Here is a 19,967-nt window from a genome sequence, read left to right on the forward strand (position 1 = left end):
GAAGGCTGGCGGCAAAACTCTGCATGCCAAACTACATGAGTTTTTCAAGGTCTGCTGGGACCAAGGAAAGCTGCCTCAGGACGTTCGTGATGCCATCATCATCACCCTGTACAAAAACAATGGCGAGAAATCAGACTGCTCAAACTACAAGGGAATCACGCTGCTCTCCATTGCAGGCAAAATCTTCACTAGGATTCTCCCAAATAGAATAATACCTTGTGTCGCCGAGAATGTTCTCCCAGAATCACAGTGCGGCTTTTGCGCAAACAGAGGATCTACTGACATGGTCTTTGTCCTCAGACAACTCCAAGAAAAGTGCAGAGAACAAAACAAAGGACTCTACATCACCTTTGTTGACCTCACCAAAGCCTTCGACACCATGAGTAGGAAAGGGCTTTGGCAAATATTAAAGCGCCTCGGATGCCCCCCAAAGTTCCTCAACATGGTTATCCAACTGCACGAAAACCAACAAGGTCGGGTCAGATACAGCAATGAGCTCTCTGAACCCTTTTCCATTAACAATGGCGTGGAGCAAGGCTGCGTTCTCACACCAACCCTTTTTTTAATCTTCTTCAGCATGATGCTGAAACAAGCCATGAAATACTTCAACAATGAAGACGCTGTTTACATCTGGTACCACACGGATGGCAGTCTCTTCAATCTGAGGTGCCTGCAAGCTCACACCAAGACAAGAGCAACTTGTCCGTGAACTACTCTTTGCAGACGATGCCGCTTTAGTTGCCCATTCAGAGCCAGCTCTTCAGTGCTTGACGTCCTGTTTTGCGGAAACTGCCAAAATGTTTGGCCTGGAAGTCAGCCTGAAGAAAACTGAGGTCCTCCATCAGCCAGCTCCCCGCCATGACTACCAGCCCCCCCACATCTCCATCGGGCACACAAAACTCAAAACGGTCAACCAGTTTACCTACCTCGGCTGCACCATTTCATTGGATGCAAGGATCGACAACGAGATAGACAACAGACTCGCCAAGGCAAATAGTGCCTTTGGAAGACTACACAAAAGAGTCTGGAAAAACAACCAACTGAAAAACCTCACAAAGATTAGTGTATACAGAGCCGTTGTCATACCCACACTCCTGTTCGGCTCTGAATCATGGGTCCTCTACCGGCATCACCTACGGCTCCTAGAACGCTTCCACCAGCGTTGTCTCCGCTCCATCCTCAACATTCATTGGAGCGACTTCATCACCAACATCGAAGTACTCGAGATGGCAGAGGCCGACAGCATCGAATCCACATTGCTGAAGATCCAACTGCGCTGGGTAGGTCACGTCTCCAGAATGGAGGACCATCGCCTTCCCAAGATCGTGTTATATGGTGAGCTCTCCACTGGCCACCGAGACAGAGGTGCACCAAAGAAGAGGTACAAGGACTGCCGAAAGAAATCTCTTGTCTGCCTGCCACATTGACCACTGCCAGTGGGCTGATATCGCCTCAAACCGTGCATCTTGGCGCCGCGCAGTTTGGCGGGCAGCAACCTCCTTTGAAGAAGACCGCAGAGCCCACCTCACTGACAAAAGACAAAGGAGGAAAAACCCAACACCCAATCCCAACCAACCAATTTTCCCTTGCATCCGATGCAACCGTGTCTGCCTGTCCCGCATCGGACTTGTCAGCCACAAACGAGCCTGCAGCTGACGTGGACATTACCCCTCCATTAATCTTCGTCCGCGAAGCCAAGCTCAAAGAAAAGAGAAATATATATTTATAATTTTTAAAAAAAAAATTCTGCTTGTACTATAATGGGAACTGAGACCTTGGCAACCAGATATTGAATCATAATTAGGTCTGAAGCTATTCTCGTGGCATTGGCACAACTTCCATTCTGAGAACAAAATTTTCTTGTGCATGGATCTAGATTCTCCTAAACATGGCACACAAGTTACGAGTCATGCCTGCAATGCCCCGTGCATCACTGTTTTCCAAGCCAGTTGCCCTGGTCTGCAGTTTCTGAGTTCTTGTGAGTGGTGAGTAGCTTGCCTGCAGTCATTTATACCTCATAACCCATCCATCTACAGAATACAAAATGCCAGTGACTCTGCAAGTAACTGAGTTACATCAGGTGATTATATGGTTCTTTCATTGACTACTTGTTGCTGTCAGATTATGTGGACTTTCTTTGCAATCTGATATTGTGAATGGAGGTGGGAATGAGGAGAGATAAAAATAGAACGTTTACACCATTTATAGTCTGCACATTGGAAGAGAATTTGTGAAGAGGAAATACACATTTTGAAAGGAGTATTAGAAGTGAGCATATCAGAATTTTCAGTGACCTTTGCATTATTTCTAACCAAAGACACTGTACCCAGCTGCACAGAGAAAAAGGTTAGGTGATCTTTTCAAAACAGCAAAGTAAGAAGAAATTTTATTGCTCATTGATTTATTCTGCCCCTTCAAATACAAGATAGAAGAAAAAGTGAGTGCCAGTATATGCTATTTGTCTGCCAAAGCCGGCAGTGTGTGGAAGCTGTGCAATGCCTGTAAGGTGTGAAGTACTAGTGAATGTATAAGTTATATGAATTTTGGGTCAAAGTTCTATGGCAACAATCGGTTGTTGAGTATTGTGGTGTAATAGACTTGTTTTTCTTCTTGACCAAGGCACTCCAGCTTTCTTGGTTTAGTCCCTGCCTTTTCAAGTGATCATTAATTCTATTCCTCAAAAAATTTCCAATAACTTCCCTTCCACTAATGTAAGACTCACTGCTCTGCAATTACCAGTCTTTTTCCTGCTTCCCTTCTTCAAAAGTCCTTCAGACATCTGATATATCATTTGTGTCCAGTGAAGATTTAAAAATCTGAGTTAGAGCCCCTGAAATCTCTTCCTTTGGCTCCCATAACAACCTGGGAGCTCTTCCTGACCCGGGAAGTTACCCATCTTTAAGCCCACCAAACCATCAGATACCTCTTATTTAAGATTTTCACTTTCCCCTTTGGTGAATCCTCCACCTACAAAGATACTGACAGTTTTTCCACAGTTAAATGTTGGGATATTTTTCTAAGCAGGAGAGTTTCAATTAGGAACCTTAACGACAAAATAAGGGTCATGGAAATTTCATCTTGCAGATAGTCATCTACTATCTTCTGCCAATATGACCCCAGTCATTACACCCATATTCTTCACAACCATAGTCTCAGTCCTCACTTTCTGCTCTATCCTATCCTTTTGCCCCCTAACCTGCCACCCTACCGCCTCCACATTCAGCATATTGACCTCCAAAGTTTCCTACATTGTGGTTCCACTGCCGCACACATCTTCTCCTTTCCATCCCTCTCTGTCTTCCACAGGGACTGCTTCCTCCATGGCTCCCTTGTCCACTCAACCCTCCCCACTGGTCACCCCCTTGGTACCTACCCCTATGACTGCAGTTGCAGCGCTTATGCCCTCACCTCCTCCTTTGCCATCATTCAGGGCCCTAAAACAGGCCTTCCAAGTGAATCTGCGGGGGTCATCTGCATCCAGTGGTCCCATTGTGGCCTTCTCTGCTTTGGAAGGACTGGATACACATTTGGAGATCACTTTGCTGGGCACCTTTGCTCTGTTTGCGGCAGTGATGGGATCTCCCAGTATCCAACCATTTTAGTTCTGTGCCCCACTCCTGAGCTGATGTGTCCGTTCAAAGCCTCATGCACTGCCAGGCCAGGGTCACCTGTAAATTGGAGGAGCCACACCTGGTGTTCTATCTGGGAACTCTCCAATGAATGGTATTAACATCTACTTCTCCAGTTTCCATTAAGTCACTCCTCTGGCACTCTCACTTCCCCATCCCTCTGTTTCTTTTCCTCCAGCTCTCCACCCCCTTCCCTGTCCATTTAGAGAGGTATACCGCCCCCCCCCCATAGTTTTTTTCACTTGTGTTCTTCCTCCCATGTCAACCTATGACCTCTTTCTTACCTTTGGGCCTGTCCTCTTTCCCCTGCTCATCCCCCACCATTTATTCAGGTGCCTGATTGCCTTTTTGCTCATACTTTGATGAAGAGCTCAGGCCTGAAACGTTGGTTATGTACAGTGTCTTTATCTTAGCTACACCATGTGACTTGCTGAGTTACTCCAGAAATTTTGTGTAAAGTACAAATATTAATTTTGCTAATTTTATGCTTTTGACTACAGGTGGTGGTGATCTTACAAAGTCTTTCCTGATGATTCATGAGTCTTGTAGAGCATATGGAGCTACTCCGCATAGGTATATGATTTTCTTGAATACATACAGCTCCATTTATAATACCAAGAAAACTGACCTCATGAAGCAGCAGAATCATTTACAGGTATGTGTAAGCCAGAGAGGTATTATAAAGTCTTAAGCTGGAGAGGCAATAAATTTCAGCTTGCACTTCATCTATATCTGGTAATTTTCTTAAAGTTAATAAATAGAAACAGCAAGAAGCTCTTTGGCCTCATGCAGCTGCTCCACTATTCAATAAGATCATACTGTCACAATTTTAATTGACCACATCATTGATCTAAGTCTTGAATATACTCAGTAACTGATTCCCCACAGCTCTGATGGACATAGAACTCCAAAGATGCTTTACCATCTGGGAGAAGAAATTTATTCTCAACCATTTCCTGATTGGGTGATCCTTTATATTGAAACTATGGCCTTTCATTCTACATGCCGAAACCAGGGGAAACATCATTCTTGTACCTACTTTATCAATCCCGACAAAAACAAAAATTATACATTTTTCTAAATTCTGAAGAGTATTAAAATTAATGTTTTTGATCTAAAAGGTTAACAGTATTTCTGTCTTCTGAAGAAAATGTTCTCAATTTGATGAGTGCTTTCTGTCATTATTCAAAATTAGTTATAAATGCATTTTACTGAAGTGCTTGTTAAAAATTTCTGTTAAAAATCCTTTGACAACTTAAACCTTTAATTATAAATTACACTATTGGAGTGCATGTGAGGATTGGTCCTCAAAGGTGGAATAAAATACATACTGTATGTTTCTACCAAATTACATCAGGCACATCTGAGGTGTTTAGCCATGCAATGATTTACTTTACAAAAGTTGCCAGTCCTCTGCACGTTTTCTGTATTGTGAAATGATTCCCCTGTATGTATTCTCTCATCGAAAACTGCAAATTTACTTGACCTTTCTGTCCAATTAATTTTATTAAATGAGTCAAATTTGTAGCACGATGCTTTACTAACCTAATTAATGATAAAATAATTGATAGACTTGACACAGTAAAATACCTGGGCCAGCTACAATCTAAAGTGTATTGAAGCCTATCTGCTCCCTCTCAGTCTTTGGAGTCATTGATAGAGCATATCAATTCCACATTATCTTCTTCTTTGGCTTGGCTTCGCGGACGAAGATTTATGGAGGGGGTAAAAAGTCCACGTCAGCTGCAGGCTCGTTTGTGGCTGACAAGTCCGATGCGGGACAGGCAGACACGATTGCAGCGGTTGCAAGGGAAAATTGGTTGGTTGGGGTTGGGTGTTGGGTTTTTCCTCCTTTGCCTTTTGTCAGTGAGGATGTAAAAGGAAATGTGCTATTCAATTATTTACTTTGTAATTGTTTACAATTACTATAGTTCTAAGGTTGTCACCTGCTCATGCCAGCCCAGTCCATCATCCCAGAATTACCCAGATGTTCACCCACATCTGCATTAACCTTGCCTCGATCTAGAGAGCTGATCTTTCTGAGAATGAGGCTTTGCTGGCTCTTAAAGTTCTCGTTGATCTTAAAGTGGTTTGAAAGCTTTTGACATTTAGAGATATGTAAACTGCTATTAGAATAAAAACAAATGATCATTCTTTTAAACCAACAAATATAATACAGTCAGTCCCCATGTTACAAATGTTCGACTTACGGACCACTTGTACTGACTTCCCCCAAATGAAGTTCAGCTGCTGGAAAGTAAATGGTTATTTCGGTATTTTTAGTTATTTAAATTAGGTTGGCTTAAAAAAAAGACAATTTCCTTCCACTCTTAAAAAAATGGCGGCACTGTCGGAGCTGCTGTAATAGCGCCGTTGTTGCTGGTGTGGAGCGAGAGTGTGGAGACACAGTTCTGCTCCAAAGGCTTCAACTGCCGGTCCTAATGCTGGCAGCCCTGTACAGACATTGAACGGCCTGTTAGAGGTGCCAAATGTGTTTTTAAACTAAAACTCCACAACCACAGGTTTCAGTCAGGATAGAAGCTCAGCAATGGCCTTGAAGGGTTGAAGACTCCAGAGAGCAGCAGGCTGGCACAGGGCACCAGAAATGGGGAGAACACCCCATGTTGAGAAGAAGATCCAGAAGAGGTGACCTTGCAAGATGGTGACCATGTCAGTGGACCAGCAAGGGGCTCAATGACTGAAAAACACACGCAGGCTGTGGGTGACTTGCAGTCGAAGGACCCACACACACTGTGGGCTGCTGGAGAATGGCTCATAGTAACCAGGCCAGAGCCGGGATTCAAGAGGGTGCTGAGGATAAGAAGGGCTTCCGAAGACCCATGGATGCCGAAGACTTCCTGATTGTGTTGGAAGTTTTGATCTGGAGTTGAAGTTGCCATTGAACAAGAGTCTGAGAGGCTGTGAGATCACTGGAGATGAATCCACGGACATTTAGTGACTCTGAAGGGACTCTTGCTTCTCTTTCTCTCAAAATATAAGGGACGACAGGCGACACTTATGCCAACTCTTTTCTCTGCCATATGGCATGCAGAGGGCAATTTTGTGTAATATTACATGTTCTGTACTCTAACATGACAATAAAGGAATCTTGAATCCAGTCAAATTATTTGTAATTTCAGCAAGATCCAGCCCAATATTTTTTCCACTCAAAGAATTCTAAAAATGGTGAAAAATAAGGCTATTTTGTCTTCAATCATATTTGAATAGACCCTTTTGACCTACCATATTTTAGATGGGTTAATATGCACCAATAAAATTTCTGAACCATTTTAAAATAAACAAAACCAACATTCAAAGTTGATTTGAAATATCTTGATCCAGGCTGGAGTTTCTAAGCTAAATGAAGCGAAAGCACTTGTTGATGAACTGAAGGGAAAAGCAGCAACACAGAGCATTTTACTTAAAACCAAGCAAGCCGAAGCTGATGCTGCCCTGCAAGAGATTACGGTGTCAATGCAGGTATGCTAATTCACATGAGCTGTACAGTGGATCCACAATATGTAAATATCCCAAACTTCATAAACTTACAATTCTCTCATATTTTAATGTAAGAACAATTACACTTAATTGCTGAAGGTACTTATTCTAAAGTGTATTCTTATAAAGGATGGTTAGCAAATGCAGAAAATTTCACACAATATTATTTCTCCCACAATATTACAATGAGTTATAAGTAACATTAGATAAATGCTTCATAACAAACATATTGTATCAAAATGATTAATAACTTGGTACAAAGATTAATAAGGGATAAGAGACGGAGTGTAGTTACAAAGTTATTTTACTAATTTGAGAAGTGTGCAATGAAGACTACAATTGATAAATTTCAGAGCTACTTGTTTTGATGAGCTAAAGTACCTGCGCTTGATTATATGGAGTACAGTTTTGAAGCATTCAAACAAAATACAATTTCGCAGCAAATGGTGCAAAAAGTACAAACCAACAGTGATATTGGGTGGAAATGTGGTAGATTTAATGTGGACAAAGAAGTATGAAATGAAATGGTTTGTGAGACACAACATACACAAATAGTATAATCTGAATGATTTTTTTGAGGGGAGTAGATTGCATGAATAGAGGAAGTATGAGATGCACATCACTAATCTTCAAATGTGATAATGTAGGTGATAAGACAGTTTAGAAGACTCATAAAGTATTTAGATGTAGAAAATTGCGAGACAGCTAGATGTTGTAAACAAAAAAGGAACCTTTTTTTTGTCATAGGAAAGTGAATCAATTGGGGCAAAGATTTAAGGTAATTAATAGAAACATTGGAGGAGAGCCAAGGATTTTTATTTCCATTCACTAATGGAGATCTGGAAACGGCTACTGAAAGGCTGGCTTTAGCAGAAGAACTATTGACAATTAACTGGATGACCATATACAGTATTGTAACCTTTGACTTTATGGAGAGAGGAATTAGCTTAAATAATTCTTTCTATGGTCAGCACAGAAGCATATGTGCTGTTAATTTCTCCAATTCTCTCATATAGTTCATTTCTGTCATTTTGTTTTGTAAATCAGGCCATTAAAACAAAAAGAAGGAACCAATGCAAAATATTTGGAAATTACTGGGAAATTTTCAAGCAGGAGTGCTGCATACATTTTTTACCACACTAAGTATGTCAAAGATCTGGAGGGTGCAGAAGAAATTTATTTATTAGATAATACCAATGAAGACTGCTGCTACTAATGTGAAAAATTTGAGAAAACAGTTTTTTGGGGAGAAAATCTATTGAAATTGGGAAATCTAAAGAAGACTGCATTTTTGAAGTTTTTTTTTGTTATGTTTTAGTTCTATGTTACTTCAAGAATAGAGACAGAAACTAATGCAAACATTGAATTTTATGGTTCTTTACAGAATGCAAGTGAACAGAAAACTGAAATGGAACAGATAAAGCAGAAGATAGCTGAGGAGATGGTCAAAATTGAAAAGCGTAAAAGTGTGATTGACAATGAACTTAAGGAGGTTCAGGTAATGTTTTAGTATTTTTTATGCAGCTGCTTTTGGAAGATTAAAAGAGGTTGCTATCTAAAAGGATTGAGATTATGAAGCAGAAAATTCAATGCAGCCATGTTAGTGAAATACAATTCAACCAATTTAATGTTTTCTGGTTTTGGAGCTACTTTTTTTTAAAAAAAAAGTATTTTTGATAATATAGAACTGAATAAAACTCAAAAGTGCCCTATGCATCAGCACACAGCTGAATTAATGAGAGTAAACACTCATAAGAAAGGTGACTTTTGACATGTTCCATTTTCTGAAATCTGAAGAAACTTAACTCCAAACCCAAATTGCTTTCATCTTGAAAGTTTACTGCTCAGCCAACTTTTGCCCTGGGCAAATCCTTTTCTGAGAACTTTCTCAAGAAAGAGGGTTCCAATCTCATCAGCAAGGATCTGAGCAACATAAGGCCATTCGGATTCAAATCCCACAGAAATGCTTTGATAGCTCGTAAATTCAACTTCCCAGCTGAATTGCCTCTCAAAGCTGCCAAGTGGTTTGAACATTTGTGAAAGCCTTATCAAACATATCCAGAAAACTATTGAAACAATTACAAAATAAATTGAAATAGTTAAACACAATGTAAGAAATTTAATTTACTTTTTCTAAAGAAGTTATTATGCCTGAATCTCCGTCACCATTTCGGCACCAGTTCCCACCTGCACACATTTGACAGGTAGATTTTCCTGCAGGGTAACTGAATGCTGTTTCCACTCCACTGCTAAATTATGAGACAGTGAACTTTACACCTTTATGGAAATTCATAGACATTAGCACAGAAATCCTGATCCTCATTGTTCTGCTTCTTTGCAAGCATTTCAGGTCATTTGAATAGTTAAATGTTTTGAATTGAAATTCAATTCAATTCTTAATGTGTTGACTCAAATCTTTAAAATTAGATATCTGTGTACTTTTAACTTGGCTTTTCAAGTAATGGACAGAAGTAGTAGATTTTCTAGTTAATTATTCCTGTGTACTGTGAGCCATTGTTATCCAATTTAATTTTCATTTGGTTAAACTAATTCAATTCAGTGTGAGCTGATTGAACCCAAACTATGCTTCCTCAACTGTAAGACTGCTACATCACATTGCATGTGTTTTCTGAACTATTAGCTGTGGCAATGTTCCTTCTTTTTTTAAAATCTTTCAGCCTCATGTAGATGAAGCTAAACGAGCAGTAGGAAATATAAAGCCAGAGTCACTCTCAGAAATACGGTCATTGCGAATGCCTCCTGATGTAATCAGGGATATTTTGGAAGGAGTGTTACGGCTAATGGGTATTTTTGATACGTCGTGGGTCAGCATGAAAAGGTATGAATATATGAAATAGAATCCTATCTGAGTTTAAATATATCAGAATAGTGTAAGATAGCCAGAACAAATGCAACAATCATTTTAACTTTTTGCCTTGTAGAACTTGTTAAATTGAGAGATGTTTTGTAGTAGACGAGTTTTTCTCTGTTTCCATTAATAGGTTTATACAAGATGAACTGCTCCAGTTCACTTGGTGATGAAAAGTATTGTAGGAATCTATATATAATTATGATTCTTTCCAAAAGAAGTACTTCTGGTTTGCTATGTGCAAAATACCACAGTTCCATTAACTTCTCATAAAGCCTCACAGCGATGGCATCACATGATGTAAAGTTTGAGATAATTCTTTGTTACATATGTATTTGATTTATTTTTTAAATACTCTCCACACTATTTTGCAACTTCTTTATTTTGCTGTACCACACCCACAAGTCAGATGGAACCTGCACTAGGGCTGGATGATGAAAACTGATCTGAAATGGGAAGTGATGTCCTAATGGCAACCAGTCTCAAACATGGGAGTGGTACTTTGTCTTCTGTCAAAGTTATAAATGGCTTATAAATAGTTATAAAATATAAAAAATTATAAATAGTTTCAGAATCACTGACTACAGCTGGCAAGGTTCAACCCATTATATTTCTATCTATTCTTGTCAAAGTTGAGCCCCAGAAGGTCGATCAGACAGCAATTAGGATCGAATCATCCTTGATGAACTTTTTACTGTTTTTAACTTCTGGAATAGTAAGTTTGACTCAGAAGCCCCTTTAAGTGCAACTGCACAGATGAGAATTGAACAACTTCTAATCTAATATAACACACATTAGTATTTTCCTATGAACCATTGAATAGCTGTTCACAAACATCTTAATTTAAATGCAGGGTTAGAACTAGAAACATGAGGATTTCATCATGTGATCAATAATAAATCCAGCAATTCCGTGCATGTGCTTTCTAATGCAGAAATCCTGGATGTCTGAATCTATCATTCACTCTGTTTCTAGACTCCCCATGGATATCAGCAACTCAGATTTTTAAAATTCTTCAATACTGGAAAATCTCTGACTCTGTATACAGAATCTAACTGATTTTAGTAAGAATTGAAGGGCTGTGGATTTGGACGTAAATGGGCAGATACGTTTTTTGTAGTTTTCTTGCTTTTGTAAATGTTTGTAATTATGTTATTAGTTTTTTTTAATGCTGACATGTTTTTCCCTTTGATGCTCGAAGAATGAATCATTCCAACATTATTCTCTGTAAATAACCACCTGGTGATAAAACTCAAGAATCAAATTGGACATTTTTGAAAGGGAGGCAGTTGCACAACTCTGCAAAACACTCCTCGGATGTTTTTAATCTGCTTACTGCTTGATATATCAGAATATTCTAGGATATTTAGAACAAATGCAGCAATGAGAAAATCATTAAAATTTTGTGCCTTGTAAAACTTCCAATGAGGTTCTGGCAACCAGATTCCTAGTGATTTCCTGCTGGAGTGCCCTTTGCTCATTTTGCCTTCATCCTCCCATTAATGGAGCACACATTCATTCTTTATCAGCATTCTCCATTTGGTGAAGGAGTGGTCATTATGTTGTGCATTTCCAGAGGTGAAGGCTCTGAAGAAAGGTGCTAGTAGTAAGAGAAATTTGACCCCTAATGTGTGTTATGTCCTTGAAACAGAGGAGCATTATATGAGCAAGTCTTCTCGTGCTGTTTTGATCCTAATGAATTATGATTTATTTTAGAGTTTTTTGATATAGTGTCAGGATGTCTGCCCAACAGGTTATAAAATCAGAAAAACTTCCCAGATGATTTATGAGCCATATCACATAAATAAAATATATTTTACAAAGAATGTCATCTGAAGTGGTAGTTCATTTATAAAGGAAACAGCAGCTTAATTCCAGGTTTTTATTTTTGACCTTTGCAGTTTCTTAGCAAAACGAGGTGTGAGAGAAGAGATTGCAACCTTTGATGCATGGAATGTCTGCAGAGAAATCAGAGAGAGTGTGGAAGGGCTTTTGAAGAAGAACAGTACTTCATTTGACCCAAAGGTATTATCAAAAATGATCATAGTTTTATTTTTAACTCCTCTTATTCGAAGCAATTTCAGAAATAAAAAAGTCTTAGTATCTTTTTTTCTTATTAAATATTATTGACAGAACAAAAAGTCTGAATCTCCTGTAATTGTATTGATCAAACCCTCAATTTATGTTTTGTGTATGAAATTTGTTAAATTTGCTATGAATTCATAAATGAATTTACAGAATGCGAAGCGTGCCAGTGCTGCAGCTGCTCCATTGGCTGCATGGGTTCGAGCTAATGTGAAATATTCATATGTCCTGGAAAAGATCCAACCTCTAGAAAAAGAACAAGCTGCACTGATTGAGTGAGTAGCTCAAAATCACAGCATTATATTTTCATGTTTTGTGAATCAGATTTCTTCTGTCTCATTTCTTTGTGATATATCCAAAGTGTAGGGCTGTGGATTTGGACGTAAATGGGCAGATACGTTTTTTGTAGTTTCCTTGCTTTTGTAAATGTTTGTAATTATGTTAATAGTTTTTTTTTTAATGCTGACATGTTTTTCCCTTTGATGCTCGAAGAATGAATCAATTCCAACATTATTCTCTGTAAATAACCACCTAGTGATAAAACTCAAGAATCAAACTGGACATTTTTGAAAGGGAGGCAGTTGCACAACTCTGCAAAACACTCCTCGGATGTTTTTAATCTGCTTGTTGAGACTTAATTACATTGAGAATGAACTAAACTAAGAGAATAAATTGAGCTACATAGGATACTAAGGGTTTGCTCCTGACTACGCTCGTAAATAAGAGGTTTAATAAATGTAGTCATCATAACAGAAATTATTTTCTATCTCGAACTGTTAAATAAGGTATGTTGTGCATGGAATTTTAAGGAACATTTTTTTGATTTTATTAAAGTTCTAGGTCTTGCTCAAAACACAGAACAAAACGTACATATCCTTTTGTTGCTTCAGGTTTATCTAAATATTTGTTAGAAGAAATTTCAGTATATTTCTGGAAAATTCCAGGTGCTGCATACATAATAATTTTATGTATCATTAAGTGTTTAAATTGAAATGTCAAAAATACTGATCCTAGAACATGCTGAACTTTCAAGATTTTATTTACATGTTTTAGTTGACATTAACTACAATTAAAAGTGAATAAAGTGACCTTTAGAATTATGAAAGATAATAGATCGCTCCGAACAAGGTTATGAAATGGTTAAATTTAACCTCAGACAATTAGCCTCTACACACTGCCGGCAAGCAGTGACACTCCTTGGACCTGGGTGAAATTCCTGGGAAGGCAGGACCTCCTGGGCTCTTTACACCATGGTCCAAATTCCCTCCAGTTTGCCCTTCCTGTCAATTTTGGGGGGGAGGGAGATCCTACCCCCCAGCGATGGCTCGCTACGCCACAGGAGTAAGAGTCCCTCCCCTCACCCCCACCGGCCCCCTGCTCTCTTCAGGCTGCTTTGGCATGTCGCGACAATGGCACAATGTGGGATTAGTGACTGACTTACCCATAATCCCTCGTGCAGCTGGAACCACTCTGGGAAATGCAGAATAGTTCCAGCTGTGTTGGGGGATTATGGGTAATGAGGACAGGCATTGATCCCGCATTGATCTGCCATCACGACGTCCCGAAGTGGCCTGCTATTGTTAGGTAGTATGATCCTTTATTTTAATCACCTATGTGACACAGCACACAAGCATGGACGTCATGACACTTCCCTTGCTTGGCCATTTGCCTTTTCACACTGTAGGGAGATCAGGGGTGCAGACCTGGGTAATTTCCCCAGGCTGACATTTTCACATCACCGGTGTACAGGAGGGTTCCCGGGAAAATTTCCCAGGAATCCCCATTTTACACAGTGGTGTGAAAAGGCCCTAATGAGTTTGAGATTTTATGCTTTTGCTCATTCTATCCTCTACTATTATAGCATAATGCTAAACTGATGGAGAGGATAAATATTGATCACAACATTAGGTTCATTGATAAGTAAACCAAATAATGTTGAGTTGATGCGTATTGTGACAGGGTGAAGATGATTCTGTATTGAATTTAAACTGGAGGTGGGGGAGGGTAGGCTTAAGGAGGAGATGTTTGAAGAAGAGCGGTCTTAAATGTAATTAGGTCTGGTTGTGTGAGTATGAGAGGGTGAAGATTATTCCATGCTTTAATTGTGCAGGGGGTAGAATGAATTGCTGTACAGATCTGTCTTGGAAGATGCCACTACAAATTGGGTTGTATGTCCTTGTCTGCTCCTAGCAGGCTTGGGTTCGGTGTAGAATTGGTAGTCTATATTGAGCTGGCAGTTTAGCATTTTGTAAAAACAGGTCAGGTGGTGTTCTTAATGGCTGTCTTGGAGAGAGCTCCACTTTAATGAATTCAAGAGTAGTGTTTTTGTTTGAGTATGGGTCCCAAACAGCTACTACATATTTCAATTGTGGTCTGATGAGGGTGAGGTACAACTTCTCCTTGACAGAAGTTGAACAATGATGGAAGTTGCGTCTCAGAAAATTTAGGTCTTTGGTTGACTTCACCATTGTATGATACATCTGATCATTCCAAAACAGGTCACTCTGTATTTTGATGCCAAGGTATTTGGTCTGTTTGGTTTCATCAATGGTGACACCCAGGATTTTGTATGATCCTGAATCAGTATTAACAAACACTTCATGACTGCTTCAAGCAACAATTTAAAACAGTGGTTTTCAAACTGCCTCCCTCCCCTAAACTCACATTCCACCTTAAGCATTCCATTACTAATCACAGAGCAAGTTTGAAAACTTGACTCGTTATGTGCACGGTTTCATAACTCCAAAGGAAATGGGCCAATGACAATTTTTCTTGATCAAAATATTTCAGTAACAATTGGGTCCAGGGCAGTGATTCTCAACCTTTCCTTCCTACTCACATACCACCTTAAACAATCCCTTACTAATCACAGAGCCCTTATGGCACTGGGATTCCTTATGATGGAATGTGAGTTTAAGGGGGCAGTTTCAAAACCACTGATTTAAAAGAGCTTGATGTTTCATAATCACTTCTGAACTACAACTTAATAGACTTTGATGTTCAACATGACTTTAAAGTACTGGTCCATAAAACTAACTTTTCAGAATCAAATTTAAACCAAAATACTTTGGACTTCAATACACACAGACATTTATACAATTACATTTGCGCATAGTGGGGTTTAAGCTTAGAATTAAATAAGTTTAGAGTTAATTGAGAACTGTTATGTGATTAATAGTTTAATAAAAATTATTATTTTGAATTTACCACTATCTGGCAAATCTTCCACTGCTGTTCCTGTGTTAGGACTAATGGGGGTTGGTTATTTTGTAACAGTGTAATATTGTATTTAATAGTACTTGTATATCACATGGAGTATTTTGTTTCTCATACCTGAACACTTTTCTATGTATTTACCTTAGTTTCATCTTCTTTTTGACCAGAAACCTAAATAAAACTGAAGAAAGAAAACAGAATCTGGAAACCAAGCTCCACAGTGTGGGACAAAAAGTGGCTGAACTAAAAGAAAAGTAATCTAGTTCCAATTAATTATTTTTTGAAAATCTAAAATAAAATATATTATGGCAGTTTGTACAACACCTTTTCAGCGCCACTGATCAGGATGGGTTTGAATCCTGTGCTGTCTAAGGAGTTTGTATGTCCTCCCCTGTCTGCGTGGATTTTCCCCAGGGCATCCAGTTTCCTCCCACCATTGAAAATATACTGGGGGTGGGGGAGGGGTTTAGGTTAATTGGGTGTAAATTGGGCAACAAGGACTTGTCGGCCAAAATAGCCTATTACCATGCTGTATATCTAAAATTTAAAAATCTAAAATTAAAAAAATATATATATTTAAATTTAGACATACAGCACAGTAACAAGCCAATGTGTATACAGAAGGAAATTATTTTCCTCTTTTAGTTTATTTTTTCTTCGAGAGCAATCCAAAATTAATAACATGGTTCTCATAATCTTGTAAATGATCTTGCTTCAACTTTTTATGAAAAGTTCTCTTACAAAAAACAATGATGTCAATCTATTGTTAAGGCAAAGCATTACTTAGGATCTCCATGAAAATAACTTTTAAGCTCTCTGCTGACCTTTCAGTAATCATTTTATCCAGTTGATCTGTTGAACTGTCTTATTTATTCTGGTTACATACTGAAATTTGTTGCACCATTTACTTATCAGATTCCAGATCAGAACGACTGAAGCAGCAAAACTGGAAGCAGAAGTAAATAAAGCTCAGGAGACCATAGAAGCAGCTGAAAAACTGATTGGTCAGCTTGATGGGGAACACATAAGGTGGATTGCACAAGTAGGTTTCAACTGATTATAATATTAAGGTGGTTTCCAGGAGGTGCAAATTCAATTAAACATGGATCAATACTTGGAAAACAATGCTTGTAAGATAATATAATTCATAAAGCACAGATTATAATTTAGGAGAGGATGATGTGGAGGTTTTTTTGTGAGTAGATGGAACAGATCACAAGTGCTAGTCCTCCCAAATTTTTAATGTTGTCTTGTGTGCTGGTTAATGCAGTGAGCCAGGCCCTTTCCTTTGGAGCTAGTCTTGCTGAAATCATGGCAAGCTGATAAAATTACATTTAGCCCATGGACTTTAGAAAGCATTCTTCTGGATATGCAAGGCATGAGTCAAAGTAATACCTTTCCAACATTATACCTTTAAGTCAAAGGTTATGTGAAAAATAAAAGCTCCCGGTAATACACAAAAGAGTTGTATGCTGGTACAGCAAGATCAGAGAATAAAAACAGTTTAGACAACAATGGTGAGATATAGGCAAAATTAATTTGTTTGGAGTAATGTGGACAACTTAACAAAGAGATGTGTGGAGAAAAAAGTGAATGCAATTCCTTGGGAAATAAAAGAAAATGTTGCATTTCAGCAGTGTAGATATTTATTTGGAGCACATGGCTCACCTTCAGACAATGATTTTCATTCCGTTCAAATAATGGGCAATAAAAATTAGTGGGATCTTCTGAGAGCCAGCCCACCATCCAGTGTCAGCACCTAGTCGCATTTGTCTGGTCAAATTGGATAGTGAGGTTCATTTAACAACGAGGGCTGAGGGTCTGTCCTGGAACACACTTTACCGTTCTGAGATATTTCTTCAACAGAATGAAACTGTCCAAGACATACTAGAAAGAAGGGGTATACCCTCCATGTACTTGGCATTGCATGCAGACTTTCAGCAGGACCCTGTCAATGCTCTACATATTTAATTATGGTATGTTGTGGGCTATGTGGAAAGGTTGATTGATGTGGATTAGACTTGTATTAGTTGGTACAACAAAAAGTGCGATGAAGGGCCCATCCTACTGGGCTGTACTCTTCTATGTGCATCTCAATCAGGCTTTCTCCATCGTCTTCCCTTCAAATATCTGAATCATCCAGGACAAAGTTTCATCAGAGCTTAATCCTGGGCATCTCATTAACAACCTTCACTTACAAGGTCAGAAGTGGAAATGTTTGGTGATGATTTTGGAGTGTTCAGTTATATTATCTTTTCTTGAGATAAAGAAGTACTTTATATCTACAGCAAGTCCTACTCAACACTTGGCCATGAGTCATATCAAAGAAGAGAAGAAGCTCATTGTCATCCAGGTCACCATGGCTTGATTGACACACCATGCATAATCTCAAGCACTTATTAGCTCCGATACACTAAGGTTACAGTTCATAGCAGCAGCAGGATGCATTACAGAAACTTGCAAGAGTTTCATCAACTTAAATATTGATCTATTAAGGCTGTTAAATACCTAGAATTTGAAATGTAGATCTGTAGAATTATTACAACATGAACCATCAGAGTTGCAGCAAAGTCAGCTGTAAGTATAGATACTGTGGCATCTTTGAGACTGAAAGTTTAACTTTTAAAAAAAAAAAAAAGTTTTTCTTTTAATTTTCGTGCACTTATATGGCTTAATAGAGTCTGTTTTCTTAGGATTAAAGTCTCATGGAGCTTTGAATGATGAGCATGCTGGAAATTCAAAGCTGGCATCTTGGGTTGTTGTAGCACTAGTGTTGTTTATGAAAAGGTTTGATTGTCCATTATTTAGTATTCAAGTATTACTCAAGTATTTACTTTTAAACAATATAAAATTGTAATTGTAATGGTTAAATAGTTCATTTTTAGCCTCTACATTTCTGCACATGAGGTGCCAGTTTTGCATTTCAAAACATAAGGGAAGATTATTCTAGTTATTGTTGGCATAATATGTCCATTCTGGAAGTTAAGATTTGTTTATTTGTAATCTGCAGATTTTCTTGATGAAGAGTTCAGTCTTGTTAAAGGGTTCAGATCCAAGACATCGACCATTCTTTTTCTCCAATTGATGCTTGGGCCCCCTTGCCTGTGAAGCAGTCAAGTTTCAGTTACTTCCGTACTTTTTTTCCAACTGACTAGGTAGAAAGCATTAAAAAATATTTTTGTATTGTGAGGTAAAAAGAAAGCAAGGCTTTTACTTAAATGTGCTGTGGCCCCTGGGGCGGGGGGTGGGGGGGGGTGGAGGAGGTGGTGGAGAGTGGCATAGGGCCCCCATTGTGAATGGGTGCTCTAGCAGATTGTTTTTTTTTTTACCCCAGTTCCCAGCATTTTCAGTCTTTCATGGCCTAAACTTGGTTTTCTGTTTCTTATGGAAGGTCAAATGACAAATGATTTTTTTAATGTCGTTGGGTAAACTGAGCTTATCGAATGCACCCTCCAAATACACTTGACAGTAAATCCTCTCTAATTTCCATGTTAAAAAAAAACAGAAAATGTACCAGTAGTTAAAACTCAACAGATGAGACCCTTGATAAAAGACATGTTTCAGGTCCAGGATCCTTCATCAGAACCTTGCAACTTGAGTTCCATTGAAATGACCCAGACAAGATAAAGATTAAATTAGTCTTGGGGCTTTCATGTTAACTTACTTTTGCATATGAAAGAGTTAAAAATATTTAACTTTGAATTTTATAACTAACTGGTCTGAATTTGATAACTAACTGATCTGTATTACTTTTAACTGATCTTAGCCTGGAAAAGTCTAATCTCTTTGGATTAAACAATGTTTGTTTGGCTCTGAAAGTCCAACGTATAATTGATGTTGAAGGGTCTATTAGTTAATATTGTATCCATATAAATGTCACATGAAGATTGTATTGTGGTCAGATATGATTTTGGCCAAGACCAATAGTGCCTTCCCCAGCCAGGACCTCTTGACCAATATCACAGAGTAGCTTGAGTCAGGAAAAATGTAGTAAATAATTTTACAGTGCTTTTTAACCTTTTTTTTTCAAGGTTGCAGAGATCACAGAAGAGCTAAACACTTTGCCAAAGAGGGCACAATTGGCTGCAGCTTTTATAACCTACCTGTCTGCAGCTCCGGAAGATCAGAGAAAAGCCATTTTGGAGGAATGGATGAAATCATCAGGCCTTCAAAGTGATTAGATATATTATTAAACTTGCCAATGGGCTTTTCATTTTTTTCTGGTAAAATGGTTGTAAGATATTTCATTATATTTCATTTTCATTAAATATTATTCCAAAAATCAGAATAAATAGAACAAATTGTTTGTGAAAGTCTTTTTGTGTGACTTGCTACCAACATTTTCAAACCAATGATGGCTTGCTTGCAAGTTATAGTACTGAAGCATTACTTACAACAATTCCAGTTATTAAATGGTAAAATTTTCAGTTGAACTATGGTAAATTATTGATTTTCCTCAACTATATTTCTTCATTATTTAGAGACATATATAGACAGTTATCTGAATATGGGGTTGCATGTAGTATTTAAATTGTAATGTAATCTGGCCTCATGGCATGCAGGGCCTATCATGGTAAAAAAAAATAGAAATAATATTGTCAAGACTGCATTTTTTTTGCTCTGTTACAGTAATATTGGTGACTTTTGGCTATTTTGGCAAAGCACTATTT

General features: G+C 38.4%; 1 protein-coding gene across 9 annotated transcripts in view; it reads left to right on the forward strand.

The window, feature by feature from the left end:
- Positions 1-19,967, forward strand: part of dync2h1 (dynein cytoplasmic 2 heavy chain 1) — a 509,574-nt gene that overhangs the window by 214,474 nt on the left and 275,133 nt on the right. For all 9 annotated transcript variants that reach the window (XR_011342189.1, XM_069891176.1, XM_069891173.1 and 6 more), the window contains 9 exons: positions 4,130-4,284; positions 6,972-7,109; positions 8,512-8,625; positions 9,806-9,966; positions 11,898-12,021; positions 12,235-12,356; positions 15,465-15,551; positions 16,213-16,339; positions 19,329-19,470. Coding sequence is in view for 8 of the 9 variants with exons in the window: in XM_069891176.1 (XP_069747277.1) it covers positions 4,130-4,284; positions 6,972-7,109; positions 8,512-8,625; positions 9,806-9,966; positions 11,898-12,021; positions 12,235-12,356; positions 15,465-15,551; positions 16,213-16,339; positions 19,329-19,470 (1,170 nt within the window). In the remaining variant the exon portion in view is untranslated. The remainder of the gene's footprint in view (positions 1-4,129; positions 4,285-6,971; positions 7,110-8,511; positions 8,626-9,805; positions 9,967-11,897; positions 12,022-12,234; positions 12,357-15,464; positions 15,552-16,212; positions 16,340-19,328; positions 19,471-19,967) is intronic.

This window comes from Narcine bancroftii, chromosome 7 (genome assembly GCF_036971445.1).
Source record: "Narcine bancroftii isolate sNarBan1 chromosome 7, sNarBan1.hap1, whole genome shotgun sequence".
Classification (NCBI taxonomy): Eukaryota; Metazoa; Chordata; class Chondrichthyes; order Torpediniformes; family Narcinidae; genus Narcine; species Narcine bancroftii.